The sequence below is a fragment of the Dermatophagoides pteronyssinus genome, unplaced genomic scaffold (genome assembly GCF_027571235.1).
Source record: "Dermatophagoides pteronyssinus isolate colony J.1.1.1.1 unplaced genomic scaffold, Derpt_VIB-CSIC_2022.12 sq0020, whole genome shotgun sequence".
In the NCBI taxonomy this organism is placed as follows: domain Eukaryota; kingdom Metazoa; phylum Arthropoda; class Arachnida; order Sarcoptiformes; family Pyroglyphidae; genus Dermatophagoides; species Dermatophagoides pteronyssinus.
The window spans coordinates 420,383-439,768 of NW_027461544.1; the positions used below are offsets into that span (position 1 = coordinate 420,383).

Genomic DNA, 19,386 nt, shown 5'->3' on the forward strand with positions numbered 1-19,386 from the left:
TCATCATCATCATCACCAAACTTGTGTATATATCGGCCATACAAAACTAAACGAAAAACTAAATTCTGTGCTATACGAAAACGACCAATTCTTGTCTTGTCATGTCGTTCGTTTTTCACTTAATTGCCAATTTAGGATTGTTATACGAGTATAGTATACTACCTTAAGTTTTCTTCTTTTATCAATAATGATGATTGTGACAGTTGTTTTTGGCAATTGAAAATTTGATATCCTTTTTTTTTGTAGTTTTGGGTTTTGGATGTTTTTTTCCTGGTTCCTGGTGCAGAGTCAATTTACTTTACTTTTAGTTTTTTGGGTTTGGAATCGATTCATTTTCAATGAAAAAAATGAAAATGAAAGGAATGAAAGAATTGTATTCCTGAAAAGATATTCTTTAATGCTTGCCATTCAATAAAAATTTTCATATAAAATCTCTGAATTTTGATTTTTTTTAAAAAAACATTCAAACAATAAAAAAAAAGATAATTATGAAAAAATTCATTCATTCATTTTGCAATAGATGCCTTGTTCCCTTTATTCTTCTTTCCTAATCTTTGTCAGTCAGTCTCATATAGAGAATTATTATTGCGTGTTATTAAAACAAAAAATGTCTGCTATTTTGGCCTAGGCCATCATCATCATCATGTAATTACAGTTCATAATCAACGAACAAACATCTATGGTAATAGTTAATTCAATTCAAATTTTTGTTCACCCTTCAATTACATAAATGAGAGAATGTGTGTGTGTGTTTTGCGCCTATGATGCGATGTGTTTAATTATTTTTTTATTTGTGCTGATATAGCGCACGAATTACAATCATTATTCAGCATTGGAAAAACACGAAGAATTGAAGTAAAAAAAAATTCTGAAACAAAAAATAGGAATTCTATAGTGATGCTTGCCTATATTGATATATCATATTGAAGAAGAACAAATAAAATAACAGCCAATATCGGAACAGTCCAAATCACATCACACTTTTTGAAGAAAAAAACACACTGAATTTTGCAGGAATTTCTATAGTAAAACATTATGGGCAAACACTAAACACATCGCAATTAAATCATAAGCATCGTTATGCAACAAAAAAAAATTATGAAATGAAATTGTTTGACATTCCTTTTGCTTCATAGAAATTTTTTATTGTACAACATTTTGAAATGGTTCCATCAATTTGAAATATTTCACATTTTCATCATAGAATTGAAATGGTAGTAAATTAATTGCCAATTACAAATCATTAATCGTTGATTCAATGAACAAAATTGCATCTGCAACAAACGAATCAAACGTGCAAGGGAAACAAAAATAATGATTATTAACAACCAAATTCAATAAACAAAATGAACGATAAAGGAAGAACCAAAAAAAAGTAAACTTTTTTTGGAACAAGCATTTACTACCAACCGACCAGAAACAAACTGTGAAAAACTATAGTTATAGCGAAGAAGAAGCAGACTTTTTTTACTGTTGTTTAGTTTCCGCTGCTTGGATACTATTTATTTATTTATTTATCATTGAATGGATCGTTGACATTGATAATCGGATCAATCGAAATAATAATCATCATAATGTGAATCAAATAACAAAAAAAAAAAGAAAAACTTTTTCCAGAAAAATTTTATTGTGCTTTTTCAAGAAACTTTTTTCGCTATCTCTATTTCCACAAAAAAATGATTTTCCAATCATTTTAATTAATTTATCACTAAACATCCCACCATTAAAAAAATGATGACGATATTATCAAGTGGTCATTTCATTTCGGATGGTGATAAAATTCATTGGAAAAGAGAAAACTTGAACAAATTTTTTTTATTACATCAATTTTCGTTTATTAACTGATTTTGATTGATTGATTGACTATCGAGAAAGAAGAAAGAACTTTCAAAAGTACTTTCAATCGCACTTGCAATATAGCGCAATGGCAATTTGTTCAATCGATCGATGCTAAAAGTAGTGTGTAAAAAGTTTTTATTTGATATTTTGGCCATTAAACTAATTTTGCAATGAATCTATCTCACTCTATTATCATTTCGTTTTTTTCTCTCGAATTATATAGTGATGTTCAATGAATCGAGCATCTGGATATATATTCTATGTTTATATTTTGTAACATCATCATTATTTAACCAAGCCAGACAGACTATTAATCTTAAAATATCAAATTTTTTTTCTTTAGATTTAGATTGGTTGGTCTGTATGCTTTCAATTTATTCTGATGATGTTGTCAGTTTTTAAATATTCTTCGATTGGCAATTAAACCATTTTTCATTTTTTTCGTTTTTTTGAAACACCAGTATACTAATTGGTTCAATTCTGTCTATTTTAAATACGATATAATTATGAAATTGGCCTTAGAGAATTCTCTCTCTCTCTCTCTCTGAATCTTTTTTTGTTTATTTGTTTTTAAATAGTCGTCATTAATAGTAATAGGTCTGGATCGATATTGATAATGTTGTTGTTGTTGTTGGCTGTTAGTTGGTTGTTACGACACACACACACACTCCATTTAGATTGAAATTAAATCCATTTAGCTCTATTAGATTCTCTTGATTCTAAATAGTAGTATAATGGTGATAAACGAAGAGAGAGAGAGAAAGAGAATCAGAGAGAAAGAAAAAAAACCACTTAAATGAACATTATATAAAAACCGTTTAAAAAAAAGCGAAATTGAAACACGCAAACGTCACTATAGAAAAATAGAGAAACCGTTTTCACAATATCAGAATCAAATCAAATATTCTTCTGCTGCTTGCTTTTTGGGTTATACCCATTTGATATATTCTCAAGTGTTATTTAGAATCTAATTTTCGGTTATGTTTGAAATGGAGAAAGGAAAAAAAATGCTGCTTACAACAGACATACAGACACAGAGAGACAGTAAACAGTAGAAAAAGTTATTAACAATTGATTGGTTGGATGAATCTAGAGATAGATATTATCAATAATATCTATCTATCTCTATATTTGGGCCGGTCAATCAAGCGAAATCGACTTTTTCTGTTTCTGTAACCATTCATATAAATTGATATTTAGACAGTAAAAAAATGTTTGATTTTTCCATTCAATTCAATTCAGTCAATTCAGTTAGTTAGTTAAGTTCTATATATGCAAAGATAGTTGAAAATTGATATGTTATGAATATTATGGAATATTCCATAATAATGAATTATGTTCCCAAAAAAGCAAAAAGAAAAAGTGTACTTTTTTTCCCCTTTGCAAACAAACAACATTGACAATAATAATTTTCATGTTTAGCTTGCACATTCTTTTCTCATTCATTTCATTTCATCAATTTCTTATGAAAGTTTTTTTATTATCGTTTATAGATTCGATATTCCACCACCACCACTTGATATAGTTTTTTTTCTTTGTCATATAAAAATGATGATGTACGCTATAAAATGACACACAAACACAGAGAAAAAAGACTTGCATTACAATCAAATGAATTAATTTTCAAATAGGAAAGAAAAAAGATTGTCAATTTTCCTAAATTGACTTTACTTTCATTCATTCCATTATTTATGGCCAATATATTTTTACTGGTATTTTTTTTTGCTCTCGATAAAGTAAAGTGTGTGTGTGTGTTTGTGAATATAAAATTGAATCAAATCAAATCAGAATGAATGAAAGACATTTTTTTTTATTGCTTAATATATTTTGGAGAAAATTTCCAATAAAATATTTTATTTTACTTTCCAGTTGGCAAACAATGTTTTTTTTAACACACATCGATACAATCAATTTTAAGAACAACATTCATTTCATTTTGACAAAATGTTTTTTTTATTCAATTTGAATTTGATAATTTCGCTGTTGTCGTCGTTGAATAATCATCATCATAATTATTAATATGATGTTTGTTTTTGTGTTTGTTTTCAATATAATGTTGTTGTCATCATCATCATTATAATTTGAAAACAGGATTTATAGCAGTTTTTTTATATATTTTAATTATCATTCCATTCTCTGTGTGTCTATGTTTGTTTGATTATGAAAATATTGTCGTCGTCACCAGTTTTTTCCCCATTTATTGTATGGTAGATATATCACACACACAGTAAAAAACTTTCAAATTGTTTAGTGTTGTTGTCTGTTGTCGTTTGATAATTAATGAAGATTTAAAACAATTAATTGCAAACACTTTCTCTCTCTTTCTATGTGTTTTTCTCTCGATCATCATTATTATTATTATGATGATGATAAAAATGTTGTTAACGGGTGTGAAAAATCCCCATAATAATAATGATGATGATGATTATGACATTAAATTCTGTTTTGATGATCATCATCAGTTGTGCGCGTGGATGATGCATCCATCGTAAAAGTTTTTTTTAATCAAATGTCAATCCAGAAGAAAAAAGACAACAGCAGCAGAATCTTCTCGATTTAATAAATATATGTTTTCACCTGATTGTAATAGAATCTTTAGAATCTTTAGATTTTCTGGATGCAAAGCGTTTATTTTTTTTACATATTGACTGACTGACTGACTGATCAACAAGAATTGCTGCTGCTGAACAAACATTAGATGAAAAAAATGATGATGATGATCCAAATGGTAACATGTTTTTTTTTGTTCAGTTTTTGGCATCCAAAAAAAAGCTGTTATTATTATTATTATTGGATTGGGTTGGTGTTTTTCGTTTGTTTATTTCTGGGTTATTGTTTTTAAACATGACAACCCATAATATGTGTTTCGAAATATATATCGATATGTCTCCCTTTCTTCTCCTCTATCACATTCATTTGAATTTTCTCATCACATCAGCTGGCGTTATTCGCTTTTGTTTTTTTGTTTTTTTTATTGTTATTGGATGCTTGGCCAGAAATGATATACATGTCAGTCTCTCTCTCTCTCTCTCTCTCTCTCTCTCCCTATCTTATTCTGTCCTTTTTTCATTCAGTGTGAGAATCAATACATGTGGCATACGCGTGAATATTTTTATATTCTTTTTTCGTTCGTGAATTAAGTATATGATGATGATGACATACGGAATATTTCCGAATCTTTTTTTTCGTTCGTTTCACAATGTTCATCATGGCTGAATAAACCAAATGGAAAAGCAAAGAATATCATGAATCTAACAACTGCAAAAACAGAAAACAAAGCAAAAAAATTCCAGTTCAAATTGAATTCAGATAATAACATCAACAACTCAAACAACAGCAAAAACAAAAATTTAGTTTGTTTCGAAACAATATAATTTTTTTGATCGATTCCAAAATTGAATTGCCCTTTCGGTTCTATCTATCCATTTCAATTGATGTTCTGTATGTGTGTGTGTGTGTGTATGGGTGTTATCGTTTTGGAAATCCATTCTTTCTGTATTCATTGATTGATGAACAAAAAAATGGCAATCATCATCATCATCATGTAATTAGAGTTTTTTTTCTTCATTCGAAAATAACAATTTAAACTTAATTGCCTTCGATTACTGAAAAGTAGACTACTGCTGCTGCTGGTATATAGAGATTCATTTTTTTTCTTTCAATCGCCCACCACCACCACCACCATAATCATTATTACAGATCGGGGACATTATAATTTTATTGGAAAATGGAAAATAAATTTACTGTTATTAATTTTCATATATAAAAAAGTTTCTTCCAAAAAAAACACGAACAAATAAATCGGTTGTAAGGTTTAATTTCCAATAATAATAATAATAATAAAGATTCATGCAATAAGCAGCAGTAATATTTTTAACAATACAACAACAACAGCTGTATCCGATATATTTTAGTTTTTGGTTTATAAGTGTTTTGCATGTTTAAACATTACTTTTTCTTCTCTTTTGTTGTTATTATTGCTAATATGGAACACGCTAAACACCCAGAATATATAGTGAATACATCGATTCGATTCTATTCATTTAACTTTATCTCAAAATACAGAATCGTTTTTTTTTGGTTATAAAAACTTGATTGAATTGAAATAATATATTTCCCAACATACGACAAGCAAGAGAGAGAAGAGAGTTAATTCCTTTTGCACACTTCCTATGCACATTTAGTAATATTAATTGCTTTTATACTCTCTCCTCTCATCTCCCCTCTCTCTTGTTTCCCCCTCTCCATCCAAAAAACAAACTATTCTCTGTCTCTCTCTCTCTCTCTACTCTAACATTATTCAACATCATTTTCAAAGATATAAAAGCAATTAAGTTATAGAGTGGTATTATGTAAGAATTTTCTCTTTTACCCAACACACAAAAGCTGCTGTGTGCTTATCAATTTGTTTGACGGTTTAATTGATTGATAGGCACAAAAATTTTTCCTTTCTTTCTCATTTTTCCCAATTTCCAAAATTGGATCTAATTGTTACAATTGTAGAGATTAGATCGATTTAAATGGTTTAAATGCTTTCATTTCTAATATTCTATAGGAAAGCTATTAGAAGAAAAAAAATAGAACGTTATTGAGTATGTGTATGTGTTCCTTCATTCAAACAATGAACAATCTTGACATAATAAATATTCTTTGCGTTTACGACCAGACGAAGAAGAATGCCCAAAGCGCTTAACTCAAATCGTTTATCGATTTTGATATTGTAACCAATCAACCAACCAAAAAAACATTATCACTAAGTTGCCAATTTTGCAGGGAGGGGGGATCATAAACTTTATTATAAATCTCTTTTATTATTTTTTTATTTATAGAAATTTTTTTAATTAATAAATTGTAATTGCTGTTGTTTTTGAATAAATCAAAGTAACACGCGGGGTTAAAGTTTATTCCCAATCTATCGATTCAATGATTTTGTCGTTTATTCCATTTTTTACCATGATGATGACCATGTGTTATTGGTGGTGAAGTTGGTGATGTTGTTGTTGTCGACGAATCAAGTGTTAATTTATGTAATGATTCCTGATTTTTAGCTATAATCGAACCTAATGGTGGTTCTAATCGTACAAATTCACATGCTTCACATTTATTAAGATTGTCATTATTTTCCAATGTACATCGAGCACATTTCCATTTACGTTGTTGATTATCTTGATTGTTGTTGTTAAGTATCATAAATGAATGACTTGAAGATCCTTGTTTATGATAACCAGGTGGTGGTGGTGGTGGTGGTGAACGAGATGGATGTTGATGTCTATTAGGTCTTGGTGGTAATGGTGGTGATTTTTGATTATGATTTTGATTATTAGTATTGGTGGTAGTCGCTATCAATTTACATGGTTGTAAATTGGCTGCAATCTGATTGGTATGTGGTAATCGTGTAAATAGAATATCATCATCAAAATTTCTATATGGTTCAATTGGTTGATTTCGTTGAATCAAAAATGATGGACCAGCAGCAATTTGAACATTATTTGCATTATTAACAATAGGACGACGTGATGATTGACCCATTATATATTGTTGATTTTGTAATCTTGATGATCCATATGCATATGGATTATTTCTTACATTAGTATTTGCATTATTATTATTATTATTAAAAGTTAATAAATCACATTGATAGGAAAGTAAATGTACATCTAACATTAATTTCAAATTTTCTTCGGTCAATCCGGATATCTGATTTACATATTTATCTTCATAAACTTCTTTTTCCAATTCTTTTGTTTTATCACGTAATCCTTGCAGTATTTGTTCCATTTTATCAATTTCATTTTGAAGATTGTTATATTTTTCAATTTGATTATTTAATCCTTTAATTTAATTAGAAAAATTTAATTAATCATTTTAACAAACAAAACGTATATTTCAAATAAAATACCTTCAAATTCCATAATTTCTCAAATGATAATTTTATTTGTTTGTTGTCAGTAAACAAAAAAAAAACAAACAAACAAAAACCAATGTTTTGAGTTACACAATAAATGATTTATATGATGCTTGAATAACTTTCATCATATTAACAAAGATTTGTTCAAAAATTAAATTTTTTTTTAATTATACAGAAAGTATACAGAAAAAATAATGAATAATGCCGATAAAAGATATGAAATTTTAAAAATATGAAAACAATATGATGAAAAAAAATAAAGAAAAATTATCGATGGTGAATATATTTGGTTAGTCGGTAATCATTTTCGATTGATTCGATGTTTTTCGGTTGTGACAATTCATACGAAGAAGGGGAACGATCGGTGTACGTCGTTGTTTCGGCAAACATGGATTGTTTTTCGATTGAAGAAAAGTTCGGGCCTGTTTTGTCACTTCTTTCTGTATGGTTGTCTGCCCGGTTGCCAATATAAACCATTGATTGGTGTTGGCCACCATATTGCTCGATTGTTTCGTTTCCATGTTCGATTCGTTGTCCGATGTGATAGGACTGATTGCCGATGGTGTTGACGATTCCGATATACTGTTGTCGTTGATGGCCTGGTCCGATGAAAAGAGTCGCATTCGAGATCTTGTCGGGCGAGGTTTGCGTTGACGAACACGGTTCGATGGAATGGTTTTTTGAAATGTTATTGGTACTTCGTGGATAACATTGATCTTTGGTAGGATGTAAAATGGTTGTTGTCGAGATTCGTTTGTTGTTGTAGTCGTGTTCGATTCCAGTATTGTTGATGTTTGTAATGGAATTATCGATCCCATATTGACCAATTGTATGGGATAATAAGCTGTTGTTGTGTCCATCGATGTTGAAGGCATTGTCAACGTAATTATTCTCGATGTATTTGTATTTGGTTCCATTGATTGATTCACATTTTCCATCTATCCAATAAATAAACAAAGATTAATCACACCAATCTTAATAATCAACATGCAAAAGAAACATGCAGTGCAAAGACATGACAAAACATTTCGAGTGAAGAAAACATAGTGTTGAGGAAAGATCATCATCATCATCATCGAAGTTTACCGATAAACAACTCAGAATTGGTGCAACAAAACAATTCAATGTGTGCGTGTGCAAAAAAACAAAACAAAACGGTGATAATACAAAGCAAGCAATCTGGGAATGCCAACAAAGAAAAACAACCCAAAACTTACAATTCAATGATGATAATTGTGACGACGATGTTGCTGTGGGTTTCATTAATCTAATATGATCATTGTTTTGATTGATCGATGTGGTTGTTGTTGCATGATTATTGTTACAGTTATTATAATGAATTGTATTGAAACTATTTACATTACTATCATAATTGGATGCGGTCATTAGGAATCTATTGCCACTATCATCATTGACGATAGGATAATTATTATAATTACTACTATTAATGAATGGATCATTTTCATGTTCCAACAATTGTTCAACAACTGCTAACCCTTCCCCAACACTATGCATTTGATTTATATATGACTAAAGCGTTTTTTTTTGTTTTGTTTCGAACAATGGATATGTGAAAAAAATTAAAAGCATAATGTTAATCAAAAATCATAGATGGAAAAAAGGGTTGAATGAATTAATGTGATTCAAAAATGAATACTTACAATATCTTGATTGTTTGATTCGAGTGAATTTGATATCACAGAAATATTGGACATCGGTGTCAATGGTATATAGCCATTACGATTGTCCATTATCGAAGTATCGTTATTGATAGTCATCGTGTATGGTATGTTACTAGTATTACTGATCGATTGACCTTCCGTTTTATTACCTATCAATGGCGATGATAATTGTGATGTTGCCAGTGGTGGATCCATTTGATTGATAGTGCGAAGTATATTTTTATTGCCTGATGAAACTTGTTGCTTCTTCAGCAATGTTCCCACACCGGGTGATAGATTTTTGGTGGGCGATATTGCCGATATACCAAACGATGATTGTGGTGAAAATAATTGATCATCCTGGATGAATGATTTACTCTGTGTACAAAGGATATTAATTACATATTTGAAATTCTTAATTAATCTTACCGGGGTTTCGAATAAGATCTCTTCGGTATGAGATTCTATTGGTAATTTTTCATTCGTTTCGATGGCCTGCGGCGAACAAACAACCGAATTGATGAAAGGATTACTACTATTACTTAGCATTACATCCATCATTGAGTACTGCTTATTCCGATTCGATGATCGATTGGAATTTGTTTTCAATGGTGATACATTCTAGAATCATAATATGGTTAGACAAAAAAGAAAACATTCCAAAGAATAGAATACCTCCTTGTTTTTCGACTTGATCATCATGATCGATTGATCCGATAGTGATGACGATGTGTAGAGGTATGGCGTTGATATTGAATTCGTAATGACTTTTGATGATATAGGAGTATCAAATTGTAATGGACTAAATGGCTTTTTCGAAGGTGTTGGATGTTGGTCACCAGTATAGATTGAATTCATTTTGATTGGCGAAATGAATGAAGAAACATTTGACATGTCTGGTTGTGTTTGATATCCACTACTAAACTCTTCAATATAAGAACTTGTATCAGTATCGATTCGTTGTTGCTGTTGTTGTTGATTATCAACATCATTGATGATAGTAGAATTTTTCGTGGGAGAAATCATCAGACTACGTAAAGGTGATGATTTGATGGCTGAAACAAGATCGTTTACATCCTGAATTTCGGATAGTTCACATTCCAACATTTCTCTTTGGCTTGAATCGAAAAGATCGCTAAAATCATTTAAATCATCATCGGTATTCGAAGTACTGTTTACAGTATTTGTTTCATTGTTATTATTCGAATAAATTATTGTGGATGTAGCGAATTTTTTCTATTGAGAAAAAAAAATCAGAATTGATTAATCGATTGATATAATCATCATTCTTACCATAGGACTAGTTGTTGTTTTGGGAGTCTTTTTCTTTTTAATACGTTTTTTGAATTCGGCAAAAGGAATACCTTCTTTCATGGCTTGTGCTTTACGTTTTAACGTAGAATTCCAATGATTTTTTATTGCATTATCAGTTCGACCGGGTAATAGTTTGGCAATCTTTGCCCATTGATTACCATGTATAGTATGTGCCTGAATGATTGTCCGTTCTTCATGATCAGTCCATGCAGATTTTATAATATCCGGATTTAGATGATTATGCCATCGTTCACGACATTGTTTACCGATTCGACCATCCAAATATTTTGCTATGATTGTCCATTTTTTTGGACCATATTTTCTGACCAATTCGACTATTTTTTCATCCTCCTATAAAATAAAAATTATCGATTAGAGTTGATAGAATTTTTTTAAATTGATTAATACTTTTGGCGTCCATGGTCCTTTGATCAGTTTAGGATTGAGAACTTTACACCAGCGTTGTTGACATTGAATATCGGAACGATCGGAAAAATGTGTTGAAACTTGATACCAATCTTCATTATATTTTTCAACCAATCGTTTCAATTTATTATCTTCTTCTTTGGACCAACGACCACGATTCACTGATTTCCTTAGACAAATTGAGCCACTATGACTTTTGGATATCTGAATCGTATTCAATTTTCGTTCCAATAATACTTTTTTTCCATCCGAAGACATTTTTATTGTTTGGAAAGAATTATTATCACCAACATTTCTCATCGATGAGCATGGTGTTGTTGCTGAATTACAATCAATTTCCGATAAACCCGTAATCGATTCTAATGGCAGATTAATAGTTGTAGTTGATGAAACTTGTGTTTCAGAATTTTCATCATAATATAATGACATTTTACCAGTATTTTTAATCATTTCATCATCATTATATTATCAATCAAATGAGGTAGAATCAAATATTGTTATGAAACTTGCAACAAAATAAAAAAATAAAAAAATATTATTCAAAATCATTTCACAAAAAATAAAAACAAAATATTCTATCATGTGTGTGCTTTGAGCCAAGTCGCTCAGACAAAAAGATTTTTGCTTTTCTTGAACTGAACATAGCAACGAGAGGTACCTAGCTAGCTTGCTGGTCATGTTGAAACTATGATAGCTGAAGCGCGAAACATTTTTAGCGCGAACTTTTTACTATGGTTTCGTGTGTGTGTGCCTTTGGCTATGTAATTATCATCATCAGACCCTTTAGGGCGAGGTTTCGCAAATTCAATGTGGTTTGATAAGGGGCCGAATTTTGTTACTTTCCCTAAATGCTGCATACATGTTTGAATTGGCAAACATTCCAAACACGATAAAATATAAACACAAAACCCATTCACTAAATAAACTTGGGTAATTATCATAAGCAAAGACCTTGTGTGTGTGTGTGTTACACACTAGGTAAAAATAAAAAGGTAAGAAAATGTTTTCTGATATTGATCAATGCAAAAAGCATGCACACAGGAAACAAGACCGGTTTCATCATCTTGATATGGTCAAGAGCATCTCATGATGATGTTCAAACACACATAGGGAGAGAGATGTAATCTAAGTTTATTTCAATGAATTTTTCTTTTTGGCGCAAAATGAAAAAAATTTTAGCGCGCGCGTTCCTTTGCTATGATGGAAAGCTTGTTGGATCGATCTCATTGAAATAAATGCAAACATAAACATAAACACACTCTGACCTAGCTGCTGTTGCTTTCGATCATCAAAATGTTTATGACTGTAAATAATGAGAGCAGATGTTTGAACTCCCATTTCTGACAACAACAAGGGTAACAATGTTGACCATAAAAACCAGATGCCAAAATGATTCCAAAAAATTTCAGTCAAACATTCAAATATACACAAATGAACACATCTGTTGCATTGTGAATGAAAAAAAAATTCATTTGGATATTTGGAGCACGCAATATTTGACATCTGGCCGCTATTTTGAAAAAAAATTCATTCGACTTGGCTCCCATGAATCAATCAATCGATAATAAAAAACGAAAAAAAGACAAGAATCGTTATTTAACAAAAAAAAAAACAAACTTACCAAAAAAAATTTCAACCGATTTAAGTGAATGCTTAAGTGTTTGATTATTATTAATCAGATCGAATAAATGAGATGAAAAATTCAACGGGCAACAATTTTTATAATTTTTTTTTATAACAAACAAATGGATGGATAGATAGATAAATAAATAGATAATACTTTTTGATTTTCACCTGCTTTTCACATTGATGATGATGATGATGATGATGATGTAAAGAATCAGTTAAAGAAAAAAAGAAAAAAAGAAAAATTTTTCATCGTGAGAATATTTTTGACAAACTTGTTGGATGTAAGTATGGTTGATAAGAACTTTTTTTTACACAACAACCAAAAAAATATAAGAAAAATTCAACGGTCGTTTCACAAACGATGGCGTGTTTACATCCAAAACAAAATAATATTATCCATGTGTTGTTGTTGTGTTTGATGGATTCACCAAATAAATAAAAAAAACAAGATTCGCTGGTTGTCGTAACACACACACAGCATCATCGAATGAAGAGAGAGATGGATGGCAGAAGCATTGAAATGACTGCAATGAAAATGTATCGTTTTTTTTTCACTGCTGGTTGTAAAGATTTAATAATTTTTTTTCTGCATTGTCGGATGATGTAATGTCCTTTTTGCTTTGGCTTGTCAATTTGTGAATCATTCGTGATTCTCGATTAGAGATGAGGGAGAGGGTGGAAACCAAACACAATTTCTTTCCTTTTTTTCTGATTTTACTTTTTAGATTAGACATTTTTTCGTTGTTGTTTCGTTTCGTGAACGGAAATGCTAATAATGTTATCCTGTCTTGCTCTTCATTTTGATGTTTTTTTAGTTATTAGTCCATGTTGATGGATTTCAATGTTTAAGTCGAAAATTTTTTTTTTTTTTTTGGTGAGAAAATTTTTCCACTTTCATTTACCATGAATGATGTTGATGATTATGACATGGTAAAGAGTAAATGATTTTGATGATGGGTTGTGTTTGTAATGATAACACAATCGATCAACCATAGAAACCAATCTGTGACAAACAAAAAAATAAAATATTTGGAAAAAAATGTGAGAAATTTTTGATGGGAAATTTTCATTTTTTATTTTCTTAGCCAAAATTGTCTGGTCACATCATCATCAAAACAAACAAAATCAAATAATCAAACCTCTTTACCTTTACTTTCGATGGTCATTGAAAAGATTCAATCAATTTTTATTGACATTTAATCGGATCGTGAGAACGGATTTTTTTTATATTGGGGTAACATTTTGTCAAACGGATTTATTACAAACGGTTAATCTTGTAATCATTTTTGTTTGTTTGTTTGTTTAAATATCACGAGACAAAAACCGTTTTTTAGTCAAAATCTACACCGGGACAAATATTTGGAATGCGAAAAAATTTTCGACGGAAATCGAATGTTTTTTTTTCAAAAAAAAAAATCGAATGCCGAAACTAACCCAAGTCGCCATCTTGTGTTCAACATTGCTATTAGCCGAAAAAAAAATATTTATTTTGGCCATATGCCCGAATCTTGTTGATGATTGTTTTCCCGAAATAATCATTTGATGGTAAATATACAGTTGTTGTTGTTGTTGTCGGTTATCATTCATAACATTGTAACGACATTCAAATGACTTTATCCGGTTGGTTATCTTTGTACGACGATAATGATTATGATTATGATGATTATCATAATGATGATATGATAATGAGCTTTGTAGACACATATTGATAAAATTGTTGACAAATTGAATTTGTCGAACCAAATTTTCTTTTCCATATTATATTGATCATCATCAACCAACCAATCATCATGGCATTCGAATCAATTTGTTCGACAAAAGAAGAAGAAGAATCTTGTTGTCAAAGAACATTGGAAATTCCAAACAATCAACTGTTGCTCATTTATCAATTAGAATTGAATGGTTTTAATGAAACTAGATTATTTCGTTGTGAAAAATTTAATCGTTTACGTTTTCAAATTGGTCCATCGCTGTATGGTCGACATATTTCGCTCAAAACCAACTATACCGATGATTATACTCAATTTAACAGGTAAGAATTTTTCAATTGATTTGATCAGATTTAATTTCCAATAATTTAACACAGAAATGAATACAAACAAATCGATATTCGAGAAAATCTTCAATTCAAAACTTCTGGTTCATTTCATTTTATCTATACGGAAAACAATGTTGTTAATGACGATGATGATACAATACTTGGATCATTTTATATTGTTGTCAGTCCTGAAATACTCATTTCCAATCGATCAAATAGACAATCGATTCATTTATCGATAAATGCATTACAATGTCAAACAATTTTATCAAAATTAATGGGTCCTATTGATCAATGGAAACAACGATTGAATGTATCGATTCAATGTCATTATAATATGATACATTGGACACCAATACAAATACTTGGTAAATCAAATTCAGCTTATTCATTAGCTGATCAACTTCGATTGAATCAAACATTTCGTACTGAAAATATGATCGAAACTGGACAAGATTGTACTATTGATAATGTTTCCGATTGTATTGAATGGTTACGAAAAGAACATGGTGTTATTTCCATTATTGATATTGTCCTCAATCATACTGCTAATGAATCACCTTGGCTTCGACAATATCCTGATTCAGCTTTTAATTGTAAAAATTCACCATGGCTTCGTCCGGCTTTTATTCTTGATCGTATGTTATACAATGTTACGCTAGATATTGAACAGGATCGTTGGATTGATCGAGGAATTTGTTCGAATATCAATAGTGTTGATCAATTAGAATCGATTGGCAATTTAATACGTGAACATTATCTACCATTGATCAAATTGGAAGAATTTTATCTTTGCGATCCTTTGATTTTGGTGAAAAAATTTGAAAAATTTCTTCGCCAACAATTCAATGATTTGGATCATCAAACTGACCGAATGTCTGCACAACAGAATTTCAATGATATAATCTTAGAACAAGATCCACAATTTCGTAGATTAAATTGTACAGTCGATATGGAAAATGCATTTAAATTCATAAAAAATCAAATTGATTATCAACCAACTCGAGAATCGATTGAAAATTGGTTGAACGATGCTTTATCTTGTTTTCAACAGCAATTAATTCAACTAAATAATTGTAAACGTCAGGAAATAATTAGCCATATTGATACGGCAATCGAAAATGTTTTAAAAGGTGCACGATATGAACGATTCGATTCGAATGGACCGAAAATCAAAAAGTTAACCCGTACGAATCCATTAACAACCGAATATTTTACCGATAATGATAATGATTTTGTTGGTGAAAAATTTATTGAAAATGAATCAAAATTGTATGATGATACAAAATGTTGTTATTATATGGCTCATAATGGTTGGGTTATGGGTGATGATCCATTAAGAAATTTTGCCGATAAAGATTCACTAGTTTATCTGCGTCGTGAACTGATTTGTTGGGGCGATTCAGTCAAATTACGTTATGGTCAACAATGTGAAGATTCACCATTTTTATGGTCACATATGGAACAATATGTTACACAAATGGCTAAAGTTTTTCAAGGATTACGTTTGGATAATTGTCATTCAACACCGATTCATGTTGCACAATATATGATCGATGTAGCCCGACGTGTTAATCCGGATCTTTATTTGATTGCCGAATTATTTACATCAAGTGAAGATTTGGATAATCTTTTTGTTAATAAATTAGGTATCAATTCATTGATACGTGAAGCAATGTCGGCCAATACACCGCATGAACTTCAACGTCAAGTACATCGTTTTGGTGGTCAACCGGTTGGTTCATTCAAACCAGATCTAATAAAAACTGGCAATTCAACAAAAGAAATACTTTATTCTCGACCAATGATTCCATCTATAACACATGCAATATTTTTCGATCAAACACATGATAATGAATCACCGATTGTAAAACGAACCGTTTTAGATCCATTACCAAGTAGTGCATTAATTGCAATGACATATTCTGCAATTGGTTCGAATCGTGGTTATGATGAATTGGTTCCACATCATATTCATGTTGTCAATGAACAACGATTATATCGATGTTGGAATGATAATGATGATCCAAATGGTGATGGTAATGTTAATTTATCGAAAGGAATTTTATATGCAAAACGCATACTAAATAATCTTCATTTTATATTGAATTCTGGTGGCTATTCGGAAGCATTTGTTGATCAACGTGATAGAGATACAATTGTTATAACCAGACATAATCCATCGAATCATCAATCGATTGTTCTGGTAGCTCGTACTGCATTCTATTCTATCGATAACCATAACCATCATTTGAATCCATTAAAAATTGAAGGAAAATTTGAAAAAATTTTATTCGAAATTCAAATGATCAAATCTGATGATGTTGATGAAAATAATTTCAAACCGAATGAAAAATATATCAATGGCCTCGACAATATAAGTTCCCATGTTAATTTGAATGTGAATAAAATTGAAAGTGAAATGGTCAAAGTGAATAACGATAATCAGGATAATAATATAATTGAATTTCGAAAATTTCCACCATCATCTGTGATTGCATTCAATTTCACATTACTAAATCGACAACAAAATGCATTGAATCAAATCCAAAAACGTATCATTCAATTTGATTTGATCGATAGTCAAATTTCATTGATTGTTCAGAAATTAAATCTTATCGATTTGAATTATATTTTATTTCGTTGTCAACAAGAAGAATTTGATGAAAATTCTTCCGGTACTTATCAATTATCGAATGGTTCGCTTGTGTATAGTGGTTTGGCTGGAATAATGTATCATTTGGCGAAAATTCGAACCAATAATGATCTCGGGCATCCATTATGTGAAAATCTACGGCAAGGAAATTGGCTTCCCGAATATATTGTCGGACGATTAAAAAAACGTTCCGAAACCATAGATTTAGCCGAATGGTTGGAAGAAACATTCAAATCATTAGTGGAATTACCAAGATATTTAATTCCAAGTTATTTTGATTCAATTCTTTGCCCTCTGTGGACAATGTTATTGGAAAAAATTCGTTTGTTACAATCAGATTTCATCAGAAATGGTGATGAATTTATGCAACGATTAACATTGGGTGGTGTAGCTTTAATTGGTTTTCATCCAACATCATTATTACCACCTTTACATCAATCAATATCAATGTCAAGACGATTGGCAACAATGGCTGCTGGATTACCACATTTTAGTATTGGTTATATGCGTAATTGGGGTCGTGATACATTTATATCATTGAAAGGATTATTATTATTAACCGGTCGGTTTGAAGAAGCAAAAATTATTATATTAGCATATGGTGGTTGTTTACGACATGGTCTAATACCAAATCTATTGGATAGTGGAAAAAATCCTAGATATAATTGTCGTGATGCAATATGGTGGTGGTTACAGGCAATAAAACAATATATTCAATTAGTACCAAATGGTCATTTGATACTTGATGAAAATGTTTATCGAATTTTTTCAACGAAAGATGATCCTATTGAACCATTACATTGTACAATGCAAGAAGCATTGAATCAACATTTTAATGGAATTGATTTTGTTGAAAAAAATGCCGGTAAAAAAATTGATGCCCATATGACTGAAAAGGGTTTTCATATTCAAATCGGTGTTGATCGTTCAACTGGATTCGTTTACGGTGGTAATCAATGGAATTGTGGTACATGGATGGATAAAATGGGTTCATCGGATAAAGCTGGTAATCGTGGTCGACCAGCAACACCAAGAGATGGTTCTGCCATCGAAATCGTTGCATTATCACAATCGATTATTGAATTTTTAGCTGAATTGAATCGAAATAATCAATATCCATATGAAGGTGTCCATTGTCAAACACGATCGAATGAAACAGAACGATGGACATTTGAATATTGGAATGAAAAAATTTTGGGAAATTTTGAAAAATATTTCTATATCGATGATGATTGTAATGATCAATATATAAATCGTCGTAATATTTATAAAGATACAGTTGGATCAACAATCCAATGGATGGATTATCAATTACGTCCAAATTTTTTAATTGCAATGGTCATTGCACCAAAAATGTTCAACGAATTGAATGCTCAAAAAGCATTGGATATTGTTTCGAAAACATTAGTTGGACCATTGGGTTTGAAAACACTTGATCCTAGGTATGTCGTTTTCTGTTTTGTTTTTGTTAACCCTTCATTGTTTTTCTTTCTATTAAGTGATTGGACATATAGAGGTGATTATGATAATAGTAATGATTCAAATGACCCCAGCATAGCACATGGATTTAATTATCATAATGGACCAGAATGGTTATGGCCAATGGGTTATTATTTAATGGCACAATTACTATTTAACAACAATAAAAACAACAACAAAAATCTATCATCAATAAAAGAAATATTATCCAAACATTTCAAACATCTTTATCAATCAGAATGGTTTGGCTTACCTGAACTAACAAATTCAAATGGTCAAAATTGCCCGGATAGTTGTCCAATACAAAGTTGGTCACATTCAACATTGATTGAAACATTGTATATGATTTTTTGTCTGTTTGTACAAAATGAAACAAACAAATGTGACATGTAATTACAAAAAAAAACTTATGAAATAAAAAATTCATTAATATAAA

At 30.5% G+C, this 19,386-nt stretch overlaps 3 protein-coding genes across 3 annotated transcripts; 1 reads left to right on the forward strand and 2 right to left on the reverse strand.

The window, feature by feature from the left end:
- Positions 1-6,754: 6,754 nt before the first annotated feature.
- LOC142645741 (uncharacterized) lies at positions 6,755-7,884 on the reverse strand. The gene is made up of 2 exons (XM_075822821.1): positions 7,739-7,884; positions 6,755-7,670 (listed from the first exon to the last, which is right to left on the reverse strand). Exons 1-2 carry the CDS (start codon positions 7,749-7,751, stop codon positions 6,760-6,762), a joined length of 924 nt encoding a protein of 307 aa, XP_075678936.1. The 5' UTR covers positions 7,752-7,884; the 3' UTR covers positions 6,755-6,759.
- Positions 7,885-7,886: 2 nt separating this feature from the next.
- On the reverse strand, positions 7,887-13,673 carry LOC113790975 (uncharacterized). Its single transcript, XM_075822806.1, has 8 exons — positions 12,770-13,673; positions 11,131-11,653; positions 10,702-11,073; positions 10,084-10,644; positions 9,838-10,029; positions 9,409-9,786; positions 8,965-9,277; positions 7,887-8,685 (listed from the first exon to the last, which is right to left on the reverse strand). Exons 2-8 carry the CDS (start codon positions 11,596-11,598, stop codon positions 8,015-8,017), a joined length of 2,955 nt encoding a protein of 984 aa, XP_075678921.1. The 5' UTR covers positions 11,599-11,653; positions 12,770-13,673; the 3' UTR covers positions 7,887-8,014.
- Positions 13,674-14,135: 462 nt separating this feature from the next.
- On the forward strand, positions 14,136-19,386 carry LOC113790974 (glycogen debranching enzyme). Its single transcript, XM_027340685.2, has 3 exons — positions 14,136-14,809; positions 14,864-18,913; positions 18,971-19,386. Exons 1-3 carry the CDS (start codon positions 14,568-14,570, stop codon positions 19,341-19,343), a joined length of 4,665 nt encoding a protein of 1,554 aa, XP_027196486.2. The 5' UTR covers positions 14,136-14,567; the 3' UTR covers positions 19,344-19,386.

Bases quoted from the DNA above. Each gene is read 5' to 3' on its own strand.
- LOC113790975 (XM_075822806.1), bottom strand. From the start codon at position 11,598: ATGATTAAAAATACTGGTAAAATGTCATTATATTATGATGAAAATTCT. The intron at 10,645-10,701 runs GTAAGAATGATG...TTTTCTCAATAG, and splicing joins AAACAACAACTAGTCCTATG to AAAAAATTCGCTACATCCAC. The intron at 10,030-10,083 runs GTATTCTATTCT...TTATGATTCTAG, and splicing joins TCAAGTCGAAAAACAAGGAG to AATGTATCACCATTGAAAAC.
- LOC113790974 (XM_027340685.2), top strand. From the start codon at position 14,568: ATGGCATTCGAATCAATTTGTTCGACAAAAGAAGAAGAAGAATCTTGT. The intron at 14,810-14,863 runs GTAAGAATTTTT...AATTTAACACAG, and splicing joins GATTATACTCAATTTAACAG to AAATGAATACAAACAAATCG. The intron at 18,914-18,970 runs GTATGTCGTTTT...CTTTCTATTAAG, and splicing joins TTGAAAACACTTGATCCTAG to TGATTGGACATATAGAGGTG.